Consider the following 13984-nt stretch of genomic DNA (forward strand, 5'->3'; position numbering starts at 1 on the left):
GTTTTTTCTTCGTAGTATACACAGGAAAAATACATCCGCTATTATGTACATAACACATACTTCTATACGTACGAAAAAAAGGCCTACTCTAGCCTTTTCAAACACTTGGAAATGTTTTTTCGACCTCTTAACCTTTAAAGAACGCGGAAAATATCCGATTACTGGGTATTCTTTTTTCTTTTTTTTTTCCTTCTTCCTATACACTTTAACATAATTTTCTTCTTTGTAACAAAGGGATCTCCTTTTTGAATAGCTAATTTGTCAGACTTTACGTAGCGATAAATGAATACATAAAATAATAGCGAACTAGGCGGGCTGCTTTTTTTTTTGTTTATTTTTATTGTTATTTAATAGCGTATTATACGTCGTCGCGTCGCTTCCGCGATGCGAGCGGCAGTTAATTTCATAAAATATAAAATCACGTTAAACGTGTTTATTCTATTAAGAATAGATACTTCTCTTTCGCGTTGATGTTGACGCGTATACTTTGGCAAATCTTTTAGCCAAAATTTATAAGCCAGGTGCCGTGCGTACGCATTTAGTATTCTTACTACGAAACGCCGCTGCGGTATAATTTTTGTAATTTGTAAGCGGAAAACAGCCAGCATATAGGGGTGAAAAAAAAATCAAACTTGCGGTTCCGTTCGTTCTATGTAGGCCTATACAGTATACAATACAGGTTAAACGTAGAGAAGATAGTGATGTACCCGGCTTTATTGCTTGTTGACGCAAATTATGAGAAATTTTCGAGCCAGATGCTTTTTTACTGCTACCTTTCCTCGTCTCTCTCGTATCACAAAGACTTAATACGGTTACAATAAGACGTAGGTATTTTTCACCCATCTCGCAATGATTCGCGTGTCATCGGGTGTAAATATACTCGTTCGTACCTTATTCGACGATACAGAGAATAAAAGAAGCGAAAAGGTGGTTGCGGATTCATTGAACCTAGTACACAACACATACATACGGTTGTAATACGTGTACTTTTTTCTTCTTTTTTTTCTTCTTCTCTTCGTCTGCCTTTGATACTGTCGGCGACTATTTACCACTTTCTTTCGTCATTCGTATACTTATCTTGTCGTCGAGAGTAGAGAATACGAAGACGGAGAGAGTTGCTATCGGTTGCTCGCAGATAATACCTCGACAAGAGGATTGAAATTTACGCAACATTTGTTCGAATGAAATTTCTCGTACTGTCGTACTTTTTATTCTGCTCCTTTTTTTTTTTTTTTCAACACATTCTCCTAAACGCGGAATAGTCGTTCTCGGCAGTGTACAGTATGCTTCGTAAGTCCTGCAGACCGACTCTTCGACAGGTGAAAAATGGAACAAGATTGGGTTGTGGGAGCTTTTTCTGAAATCAATGTGAAAAATTTTAATGCTGTTTTTCCATCATTTCTCCTCTGTCGAGATATTATTGAGAAAAATCTGCATCAATACGTGTTTAAAACGAAATTTTTTAAACCGTACAAAGGTAGATCAGAAGATCAGGTGAAAATTTATCAACTGCCAAAATTTCAAGTGCTGAAGTGCGGTTTTCGATTATTGGTGAATTTTTGAAAATCAAATTTGGGCCAAGAATGAGGGGAAAAAATCAAAATTTTACCAGAAAGATGAAATTTGGGATATACTCTATTTTCGACATGCCAAATTGATTGGAGATTGTTTCAACCTGTTTTGAGCAGTTCTGAAGCCTCCAGCAGATTTTTTAAAATCGAAATTCCGCAACATTTCTTCAAAACGGAGTTGGAAAGCCGAAACTCATTCTGCAAACTAATTTCAGTACCCTACGAAGTCAACTACAGGTGGATTTTGAGTCGTTTTGAAGCTTCCAGCGACTTTTTGAAAATTACTGGAGCCTCCAGTAGATTTTTGAAACTTGAAAACGGAGATGGAAAGCCGAAATTTACTCTGCACTCCAACTTTAACACCCTCGGAAGACGACCTCAGCTGGGTTCAAGTCATTTTGGAGCTTCCAGCGACTTTTTGAAAGGTTGTATGGCGTTTTTTGGAAAATAGAAATTTCCAAAAAGTTACTGGACGTTTCAAAATCATTTGGAACCACCATGCAGTCGACTTCGTATCGTGTTGTAATTAGCTTGCGAAGTAAATTTTAGCTTGCTGACTCCATTTGATAAAATGTTGTTGGAATTTCAAGTTTCAAAAATCTGGTGGAAACTCCAGTAATTTTCTAAAAGTCGCTGGAGGTTCCAAAATGACTTGAACCCACCTGAGGTCGTCTTCCGAGGGTGTTAAAGTTGGAGTGCAGAGTAAATTTCGGCTTTCCATCTCCGTTTTCAAGTTTCAAAAATCTACTGGAGGCTCCAGTAATTTTGAAAAGGTCGCTGGAAGCTTCAAAACGACTCAAAATCCACCTGTAGTTGACTTTGTAGGGTACTGAAATTAGTTTGCAGAATGAGTTTCGGCTTTCCAAAGACTTACAAATACCAATTTATGCTGCGGATACGCTTTCTAAGGATGCTTGGAACTTATCCCATCCATCATGGACCAACATATCGAGTCTTGCCTTACGCGTTCTTATATTTCCACTGTATTGTGGGATATAAGTCATGAAGGATCATAAATGAGGAACCGTGGAATGTAACTAGCACTTGGCACCGGGGCTAAAAGCTCGTCAGTAGACACGGCAATCCAAAGAACGCGTTGTCCTTAACCAAGACCCCAACAGGGGGTTGTATATGAGCTTTTCGGTTTTGGGCTCAATATGTAACTAAAAACGTTGAAAGCCTGTCACCATATTACACATTCGATTTATTACGTTTTCTACTAGAAGTTTATAATTATCATTTAATTATAGAAGTCTCATTCATGTATACGATTTGAGCAACCTGTGATATTACGTGTTTACGATATCAATACATGAACTTATCATTTGGCTAATTGATGTCATAATTTCCTTTGTACGCTTTAACCCTGAGAAGATCTACCATCAGGGCTTCCTACCTGGACAACTTATGACGTATTCTATTATTTTATGACTTTGCGCTTCACGATATCAAGTTCCCCGTTAAATCGTGTATTTGTTATGGTTCACGAGGCTCCTTAGGAAAGAGCCAGAGGACATGATGTTGGCGGATAATTGCATTTATGTGAAGAAATGCAATTAAGTATATCAAGAATCAACAAAAGTAATGTGTTCGAATATGCAATCCACCTCCTACATTGCAGACGAGAACATGAGATAATTACTTTCTCCCCCTACAAGTCGTCTGTGTGAAATTATACTCGAATGAGAGATTTTCTCAAATTTTCGTTGTTTTCTTGATATTTCCAAGTGATTTTCACAGCCAATTTTAGAATTTTTATGATACTTTATTTGTGTATCTACTTATATTCATTTAAGACTCTTTATTAAGCATGGAGATTGTCAGAATTTTTACTTTGGCATTTTACCATTATTACTTCATTTTATGTATATCTGTTGATTGATCAATAATTCTATAACTATAACTAATCCACCTTAATTTTTCTTTGTTTCAGGTGAGTACAACTTTCCTCCCAAAAATGATAGAATATGAACTTCGCGTGTAGTTTTCACCTTTTTCGCACATTTTTGATTATTGAAAAAACACCTTTTACAATACGAAACTTTAATGAGAATAAATTCTAAATTAATATATGAGCGTGGGAAGAAAAAATTCAAAAAATTCAATTTCCATGCAAATTCAACATCAAAATTGGTTCAGGTGTTCAAACATAATGATGACGATGACATTCAGATTGCCTACTCTTCAACGAATTCCCTAGGGTCGCTATTGTGTAATGCCAAGGATAAAATCCCCAAAATGGAAAAAAGTGGTGTTTATAGACTATCCTGCAACAATTGCTCAGCTACCTATATTGGCCAAACAGGGAGAAGCTTCAAAATTAGGTTAATTGAACACTTAGCAGCTTGGAGAAATAATCATCTGGGAAAAAGTAACTTTGCTGATCATCTCATTAATTCTGGCCACAACTTTTTACCTGACTCAGGAATACAAATTCTACATATTGCGGAAAAAGGTCATCGCCTCAACACCCCTGAGCTTATAGAAATAAAATGTCATGAGAAATCCACAGAGTTCAATATGGTCAACGATGTTTTGCCAAACAGTGCAACTGATTCACTTCTACCTATTCTAAATCACCCCCTACCTGTATATTAAATTTACGACACAATTTTTTGACTCTTGTACACTTGTTGATCTCCCCTCTACTTGTTCCATACGACGCATCTTTCTTGTTCATCTTCTGTATGTTACATAACCTCATTCGTGATTGAAAATGGTCTCCGAGCAGACCGAAACGCGTCTCACGCTCATGTATTAATTTAGAATTTATTCTCATTAAAGTTTCGTATTGTAAAAGGTGTTTTTTTAATAGAATATGAACTCGCATATTAGTACAGTTGGTAAAGCACTTTATGGGGGTAAACCCGAACAAAATTGCCACAAAAGATTTTTTTGCTTTAAAAGGTCTAGGATGGTGTCCTAAACAACATATCCGGAGCCGCCCCCGATCCACCTGGTGCGTTCCCCCCCCACAGTGGATTTTAGCCCCCCAAAACACGTTTTTCGCAATTTTCTCCCCCGCATTGCATTTTATCGAAAAATATGTGGCTAATAAAATAATCTACGTCAAATTTCCGATCTAATGATGTATCAACTTTTCTTGTACGTTCAAGGGTGGTGGAACTACAGCCATTCAAAAAAGGGGGGTTTCTTGAAAAATACATAAAGGCTATAGGCGCCTAAGAGGGGTGAAATGGTCTCCGAAAGCGTTCGAGTTGATATTAGCATGGAAGGTGAGTACCATTGAGACACTTCCGCATGAAAAATGTCAGATCCACACCCCCTCCCATTTTTGAGGTATCCCCCTTTTCTGAAATTTCAATAACACTTTTCTCAGCCCCATTTTAACCGATTTTGAAAATTTTTCAGTATGTAACGTGTATCCTTGGTAGGTATCCCCACAAAAATTTTCAGCCACCTCACCTCATATTTACCCCTCAAAATATCGTAAAAATGTGACGTGGGGGGGGGTTGGGGTAAAATGGGAATTTTTGGGGAAATAACTAAGTATCAATGAATAGGATGTTGTTTTCTTATGATTCGATACCGCTGAGCACGAATATGACGTCAGATTTTTTGCTACACTCATCTAGCCCTCTCCAGAGTAGTTCGCCCCTCAAATGTGATTATTGTTAAAAAGCATTAAATAAGTTTAAAACGCCATTTTGAGGGGTAAATATGAGGGGAGGTAGCTGAAAATGTTTGTGAGGGTACCTCTTAAGGATGTCCACAACATACTGAAAAATTTTCAAAATCGGTTAAAATGGGGCTGAGAAAAGTGTTATTGAAATTTCAGAAAAGAGGGGTACCTCAAAAATGAGAGGGGGTGTGGATCTGAAATTTTTCATGCGGAAGTTTCTCAATGGTACTCACCTTCCATGCCAATATCAACTTGAACGCTTTCGGAGACCATTTCACCCCTCTTAGTCGCCTATAGCCATTATGTATTTTTCAAGAAACCTCCCTTTTTTGAATGGCTGTAGTTCCACCCCCCTTGAACATACAAGGAAAGTTGATACATCATTAGATCGGAAATTTTACGTAGATTATTTTATTAACCACATATTTTTCGATAAAATGCAATGCGGGGGAGAAAATTGCGAAAAACGTGTTTTGGGGGGCTAAAATCCACTGTGAGGGGGAACGCACCAGATGGATCGGGGGCGGCTCCGGATATGTTGTTTAGGAAACCATCCTAGACCTTTTAAAGTAAAAAAATCTTTTGTGGCAATTTTGTTCGGGTTCAACCCCTTACCGACTGTACTATATGAGAATAAGTAAGTAATTTTATAATCCTTATGAGAAGAGTTACGTAAGTCACTTCCACACCTGTGTCCTTTTATTTTCAATGGCAAAACAAAAAAAAAATCTAAAATCGTGGAGTTTAGAAAACACCTGAAATACAGTCTATCAGGTTCGAATTGAGGTGATCTGATTTTCCGAATACGAATTAGGAAGCAGTAAGTAGATCAAATTTTTGAGTTCACAATTTTTAATAAATTAAAAAAAAAATCAAACTTTGGGTCAAAAACGAAAAAAAATCAAAATTTTACCAAATAGACCGAGAGAGCTGAAATTTGGTGTGTGCCCTGTTTTCCAACCCCCCCCGCCCAAATCGATTGTAAACAGTTTCGAACCATTTTGAGTGGTGATTTGGAGCATCCTAGCAGATTTTTGGAAAATTGAAATTTCCACAACATTTTACCCAACGAAGGGGTTGAAATAAAAGTTACTTAGTACCCCATTTTTAATATGCTGAATCGATTGGAGGTGGTTTTAGGCTGTTATTCTGGAGCCTTCGGTTATATTTTGGAAATTCGCATTTTCTAAGAAGTGGTCTAAAAACCGTCCACATTAACATTAGTGAAAATAGTGCGGGAAAAAATACAATTTCGACCCAATCTCGCACGATTCACTTGCTCCAATTGATTCAGAAGTTAAACTGACGACAGAGGACAATTTTTAAAATAACGGAGGGAAGTCACCAAAAAATGATCGCAGTCAATTGAGGTAGTCAATTTCAGCATACAAAACGATTTCCAGATTTTTATTTCAGCGTTAATTTTGGCCATCTATTTTTAAAAATTTCACCCAAAATCGAAAAATCAGTTTCAGCATGCTTAAAATTCGAATCTGAGAGTGGATGTCTGGATGACATGCCCTTTCAATTGGCCAAATTTTAGCCAGGCCAACATTGATGGATTTTTCTAAAATTTTCCCAACTTTTCCTGGTTTTTTATGTTTTTTAAAGACAGGGCAATCAATGGTTTTTCAATGATGCAATTTTTGGCTATTTTCTCGAAAATGATAGATACCAAAAATTGCTGAAATTCATTAGTCAGTTTATTTTCCATTCATTGACTCGGAGAATCGACTGAAAAGATATGTAGTTATATTCAAAATTCCAGCCAAAACAGCTCAAAACGGTTCAGAACCGTTCCCACTTCCTAACCGATTCGTGGTGAGGTGGGGGGGGGAGGGTGTGTGGATCGGAAAATGGTGCATACCGAATTTCAGCGTTCTAGGTCAATTTGTTAAAATTTTGATTTTCCTCCATTTTTCATTCTTTAATTTTCAAAAAGTTCACCAAAAATCGAAAAACGCACTTCTACATCTGAAATTTTGGTTCTTTCGATTTAGTTCTGTACGATTCAAAAATTTTCATGCCAGTTAGGATACCTCCTTTATCAGTTTCATCTTCAGTAACCATCCTGGCATAGATGGGTATATGCTTATCTTATGACAGCCTGTACGATGTGAACTTCCAGGTCTTCTTTCGAAGTATTATCTGCAGTAATTTTTCGACTCTCTGCAAAACTTGGGCGACATCCTGTATTCTTACACTCGGTGTACAATACGTGTAAATGTGACAACACCAATAGCACCCGCTCTGTGTACGAATAAATATATAGTACACTGCATCCAACATGTACCTTAACTTCACCCAGCCCATTTTGAACACGAAAAAGAGACAGTATAAAACGTTAAAAAATGACTCGCGCGGTTTTTGCAATCTCTCGAAAAATACGTACGATATTCGCGCTAATGTGTGAACTTTGGGCGGAGTAACTACATGTATAACAAATTAGGTAGTTTGTGTTGGAAATAGTTGCGGAGAGAGAAAGATAATGCCGATGTGTTTCGGGGAGTTCTTCAACTTCTTCTCTTCACTCATCGCTAAGCACTCGCCATTAAGTTAATGGCGACGACAGACGAAACGAACAAACTTATGCAACCAGCTCGGTTGACTCGTCTACTTTTTACGCGTAATTTTTCAACAACTTTTCATCGCGTACGGTACCTCTTCCTTCGTCTCATTTTTTTTCTCGTCTTACACCGCCTTCTTTTTTCTTTTTTTTCCTCGCGCTAATGATACAAGAAGTGACAATCCGTTGTTCAACCCTGAACACCGCAACCTGCGTTTGCAACAACAAGCGTACCGCAAAGGCAACTTTATAACGTTGACGTGGCGAGAAAAAAAAATATAAATAAAAAAGAACCTTTCGTATACATTTTTTTTTTCATCGCGATCAAATACTCCGCCTTTTTTCAATACATCACCGCACGTAACCGTGATTTGTTACACGAGTGTACGCAAACGAAAACCAAACCACCCATTTTCGCATATACGAGTAACTCACCCGTATACATGGTGCAAAAATACGCGCCAGACACGATCTCATATTACAAATTTGTTGCGTATGTATCGGATAATGTATTTATGACGTTAGTGATACACACACGAAGCAGATGAAGATGAAAATGAAAACGTTACTCTCACCGTATACAATACGAATATAATGTATCAGATGAATTTACACCTACGCTGGTGTCTACTTGTACTAAAATGGACTCAATTTTCATAACTTTCAACAGCTACTCGTGCTTCCCATTTACCGACTGTTCAAAATCGTTCGTGCGAAGACGGCGGCGGGGGGGGGGGGGGGTTCAAAACCTAAATTTCAGCTTTCTATGTCAGTTTTGGAAAACTATCAATTTTCTCTCTTTTTAGCCCAAAAGGTTTTGAAAATTGACCAAAAATTAAAACTTCAGCTTCAGCGCGCAAAATGTTCACTAGTGATGTACTCTTGTGTGCTCTTTCGAATCAGCTTTTATCTGGTTCCAAAATTACCTCACTACTTGGAATACTTCCCTTGTACTAATGAAAATTACGGGGCTCGTATTCAATTTTTTCCTCCAAGAAAAAGTAACTTTGGTAACCAAAAAAGTGACAAAACCTTAATTATTATTCAACATAGAAAATAAAATTCTAACCAAAAGTAAGAAAAATTCAGAATTTCATCGCATTGATCGAGAAAGCTGAAATTTTTTGAAAAACCTGTTCAAGAGATGGCTGATTACACGCCATTTTTCCAAAGTCGCTGTTTCTACCAGTTCAGAACTTTTCATTTTTAAAATTTTCAATGACATCACTGGAGAAATCTGCGATTTTGAATCCACAGAAACAGATTTTGGACAAATGAAAATGCATGGCTAGATGATCCAAAACGGTCTGAAATACTCCAAATCATCGACTGATGGGCATGTTGGAATTAAGATAGAAAAATTAAATTTTAGCTTTTCAACTTCATTGATTGACATTTTGTGGAAATTTAAATTTTCAGAAATTCGCTGGGGGCTTCAGAACTGCTCAGAACGGTTTTCAATCGATTGGGAAGGTCGAAAACAAGGCACATACCAAATTTCAGCTTTGTATATGTCAATGTAGTGAAATTTTGATTTTTTTTTACATATTTTTGATCCAAATTTGATTATCAATTGTAATAATGAAAATTAAAGGGCTCGGATTCATCTCCCCCCCCCCCAAAGAAAAGGAACTATAGTAACTTAAAAAGCACGAAAAACTAACCAAAAAAGTAACAAAACATGGGCAAAACATTTCCATTTAGAAACAAATTACTAAAAGGATTAAAACTTTTGTTTTCAAGTAAAAACTAAAAAAAAAAACAAAAAAAAACTATTTTTTTGGCAGTTACAAAAGTGAGCATTGTGCTATTGACTTTTGACAATTTCGGTGAAATAAAGACCTTTCAGTAATTTTTGAGTAAACAGCGACTCTCCAGGACAATTTTTGGGAAAGAGTGAGACTTTTAAAAAAAATTTGCCAAAAAAACATAATTTTTTTAGCTGAAAACGAGAAAACGGGAATTTTTGTCAATCAATCGGCGAAATGTAAGATTTAGACAATTTTTGGCAGAAAAGTGAGACTATTGGGTAATATTTTTGAAAAAAATCAAAATTTGGTAGCAATTTTTGAGTAAAAAGCAAAGATTTTTGCATTAAAAAAAAAAAAAAAAACTTTACTATGTACTACTACAATTTTTGATAAAACAAGGCTGTGTGGAAATTATTGGCAAAAAACTGGTATTTTCCACAATATTTATCGAAATATTGAACTATTTTGCAACTTTTTGATAAAAAAGTGAGATTTCTTAGTAATTTTGCTAAAAAGCCAGCTTTCTTGTAATTTTTTCAGAAAAAGCAAGACTTTTACAATTTTAGCAAACGTGACTGTTTAGTAATTTTTGACCATATTATTAGGCCATATAGCGTGATTTGGGGGGGGGGGAATTATCAGAAGGTTTTCGTCCAAAAATGAAAAATTTTCAAATAAGTAGGTATGTAATTTATGCACTCTTCAATCTTCTATTCTTTTGATTTTCCCCTTTCGGATGCTCTGCGCAAAGGAAGCCATTTTTCGAGTTGGGGTGGGGTATGTCTTGAAAGAAAAGTTATTTTGAAGAATTCTTACATGGAAATAAAAAATTTTCAAAAACTGTTGCCCAACTTGAAAATTCCACTTTTTAAAAATTTTTTACAACTGGAAAAAGGACCCTTCACACGAGAGCACTAACATATAGCTGGAGTGACGGAGTGGTTTTTCCACCCCATGGGAGTATCAATGAGAAGAATTTGGTTCCAAAATGAGTAATTTTCAAAAAAATGATTATTTGACTTTTCCCAACTTTGTCCGGTTTAAAAAACTTCCTGTCAGCTGAGATATTATCTACCTTTCTTATTAAGGGGACTTCATACAAGCAGACCAACATTACTTGGAAAACCAAGAATTTTTTTCTTGAAAATTGGATTACATAATTATTTAGAACAATGCTGACTTTAAAATAAAAGAAAAAATTTCGGATGAATTTGACTGTCTACAATTTTGTCAAGTTATGAGAGAAAACGCTGCATGCGCAAGTTGTTTTGAGCTTGAATTGAAATAAAAGAAATGAGGAATTATTTTCTCGTAAAATCCTAAAACAAGAACCACCCCTAGGATGACGATTGCCGAGAAGTTACATCATAAGAAAATTCGTTTTGGGAAGATTTTAGAAACGTCACACTGAACTTGAAAAATAATCGCCCATTCATCCTCCTTTTTTCACATCTCTCCCCCCCCCCCGCGGAAAGCAAAAGAACTGTAACGCTGTTTCCTGTTTCCAAGATGAGAACGATGAAACGAGTTATCATGTGGAAAACCTCGAACGATGATTAGATTTCAAACAGCTACGACAGTAATTTCTGCTGTCATCGGAAATTTAACAAATGACACGTCGAAAACGCAAGAGGAACAGCGCAGTGACAATAATAACTATCACAGAATCGAGTCAAATGGCGGCTAGATTAAAGGAGAAAAGGATTAAGCAATGGACAAAGCAACCATAGATATTATATATATAAGGCGACCGACGACGACGACTCGACGCTGCAAATCTCTTGTTTTAATATCTGGCCGAACAGTTATGATTGGAAACTCGGTTAAATGTTTATAAAGGAAGATGATTGTTTGGTACTGAGGGAGATTTAACTCAACGTTTAACGTCGTCGTCGTCGTCGTAGCATTGTGTATTTGTGTAAAGCAAAGCTGAGCTGTACAGGATTCGTAAACTGCGCGATTATTCTCCGCAACATTATCGTGTAGGTATGAGAAATACACGGAAAAGATAGATAATTATTATATAATAATCGTCATCGGAGGACTTAATTTATACGAGTTTTAAAACGTTTCATATTCTGTAAGCTGGCTTGTTGTTGGTAATCGTGTCCAGAAGTGTGTTTTACCCTGTGGTAAAGTGTGGCGGGGTCTGCGCCAGGAGCACATACAACGCGAGCTGGAGCTACTACAAATGTAAAATTTACAAAGATGTTACCTTGTATTTTGCGATATGGTCAACGGTGCAGGAGAGCACGGCTTCTCTGCCTACTGGTGTTGTTACATTGCCGATGGGAGCAGTAAATTCTGGTACTTCCAACATGTTGTGTTTTACGAAGCCACCTCTCGCAACAGCGTTCACTTCGCCTGTAAACGTCAAACAAATATAATTACTATTATTTATGTTCTGTGACATGTAATATATTTACAGTTGCCGGTTTTCTAACGTTTCACTTTTTAATTATTCCTCTCTGTGCGCGGCAGCGAGCGGCGTGCCGCGCCGCGGCGCGGCGTGTGATACATATAAATTCAGAAAACGCCAACACCGGTGTCTCGTCGCGTCGCCTCGAAGCAGGCGCCCAAGCCACTCGCACGTTGAAGTATACATATAAGAGAAGTTTGCTCTCACCTATATACACACTTACGCACACCTACGTGTACCTTTTACGTACCTCTCGTAGATGTACGTACGTATACTCTTGGCGAAAATGGTATTCGCATGTGTGTAGTATAAGAGTAAAAAGTAACTTTGATAACGGTGAATGATTTCGCTCGACACACGATGTATGTACCTATCTACCTGCTATACTCTGTGGAAGGGGTGCATGTGGAATAGTTTATGCGTATGAGAGAGTTTTCGGTATTTAATTAAAATTTCTGTCTAATTTCAAATCGCTTTCGAGCTCTGGCAGAGAAGTTACTCTTTTATAGGCGAATGACAAAGTTTGTTGTAACCGGCGCCGCGCCGCGCCATTATATCGCGTATTTCGCTTTTTCCATTAGCCCTAATCCGAAAACGAAAAGAATGCGATTAATCTTATCATGCCCTGAGACTCGGAGTAATCCGAGGGATCGATTTTGGAAATTTTTATAGCCGAGAGAAGATGGTCCAGTCTCTGTGTTCGTAATTAGATGGATCGAATAGTTTTTTTTTCATGTAATTTTAACTCAATACTAACTGAGCCCTGAATATCCCAGAGCCCTTTTTAGCCGATATATTTCAAAAATTTTCATGTGAGAAGTAGGACTGCGGTGAAAAACCCAATTCACCACTTCCACTTTAGAAATTGAGAATTTTTTCAAATTCACTCAAAACGATAATGTTGATTTCCGAAGTCAAATTTAAAGATCAGACGGGAACGAAAAACCAAGTTGATGGCTATAAAATTTTATCCCCTATAAACTTTTCCCATTCCCTCCTCTTCCTCAATTTTTCAAGACAATAAAGAAAAAATTTGAACGCATTATTATCTACATTTTCTTTTTGATAAGGAAGAAAAATGCTACTTTTGCCCCCGCTTCTGATTTTTGGAAGTAAATACTGCCATTTTTCTCCCTCATAACGAAAAATAATATATTATTCAATCAATCACTTTTACTCCCTTGTTGAATTAACTACTATTTTACGTTTGGAAACAAATTTAATCAATTTTTCAATTTATGAAAAATTTTTCAACGTTATGAAATTAGTATTTTTCATTTTAAGAAATAATAATGAGACCTGACCCTCGCTTTTTGTTCAGAACTCCTGAGTATGGGGTAGGAGCAGGTATACATTTCGTTCTTTAGAACCCCTGCTGTTCATTGTCTGTGGATACTTTCTACCTGCCATAGGCAGGTGCCACCAAATCTAATGATAACAATGGCTGATTTATAGCTCATGGTACCCTGTTTAACCCCCAGTCCTTCCAACACCTGCAGGTTAGGGGTTTGCATAAATAACACCTGCATGGTTAATGGTTGGTGGAGGTGGAACTAGTTCTCTCCTCCCACTTTTGTAGGTTACTTCGAGGCCTTTAGTGGCTCTTCTAGTCAGTTTGGTTCTACACTCGGAAGAGTTAACATCTCCTACAGATTATTACATTGGCTTATGGCCAATTATAATTATACAGTCACAACCATACCCTTGACAAGGTCAAGTGGTTTACCTGGTGCATGATCTCATGCCTTCAATTCAGTACAGCTTAGAACCATTGGGTTGTGAACACTTTTTCCTCACCTTCCCCCTCATTCGGTCCATAATCGAAAGTGTGCCACCATATAGGTAAAAAAAATTGTCGAATTATCAGAAGTGTGCCCCTTAGTAGGGTTTAACTTCAAATCCAATTTCATATTCGTGTTCAGCAAGTTCGATTTATATGATAACGGTACCCATATTTTCAATATTATCTCGCCTTAAAATATGGTGGAGGGGGTTCCTACGGCCCCAAAATTGGATTTTCAAGAAGTTGTTTGG

The 13984-nt window shown here is 37.1% G+C and overlaps 1 protein-coding gene across 1 annotated transcript in view; it reads right to left on the reverse strand.

The window, feature by feature from the left end:
- Positions 1-13984, reverse strand: part of DIP-gamma (Dpr-interacting protein gamma) — a 268534-nt gene that overhangs the window by 128461 nt on the left and 126089 nt on the right. Inside the window, exon 2 of the mRNA XM_065366972.1 lies at positions 11747-11895. Coding sequence (XP_065223044.1) covers positions 11747-11895 — 149 coding nt within the window. The remainder of the gene's footprint in view (positions 1-11746; positions 11896-13984) is intronic.

The sequence above is a fragment of the Planococcus citri genome, chromosome 5 (genome assembly GCF_950023065.1).
Source record: "Planococcus citri chromosome 5, ihPlaCitr1.1, whole genome shotgun sequence".
Lineage (NCBI taxonomy): Eukaryota > Metazoa > Arthropoda > Insecta > Hemiptera > Pseudococcidae > Planococcus > Planococcus citri.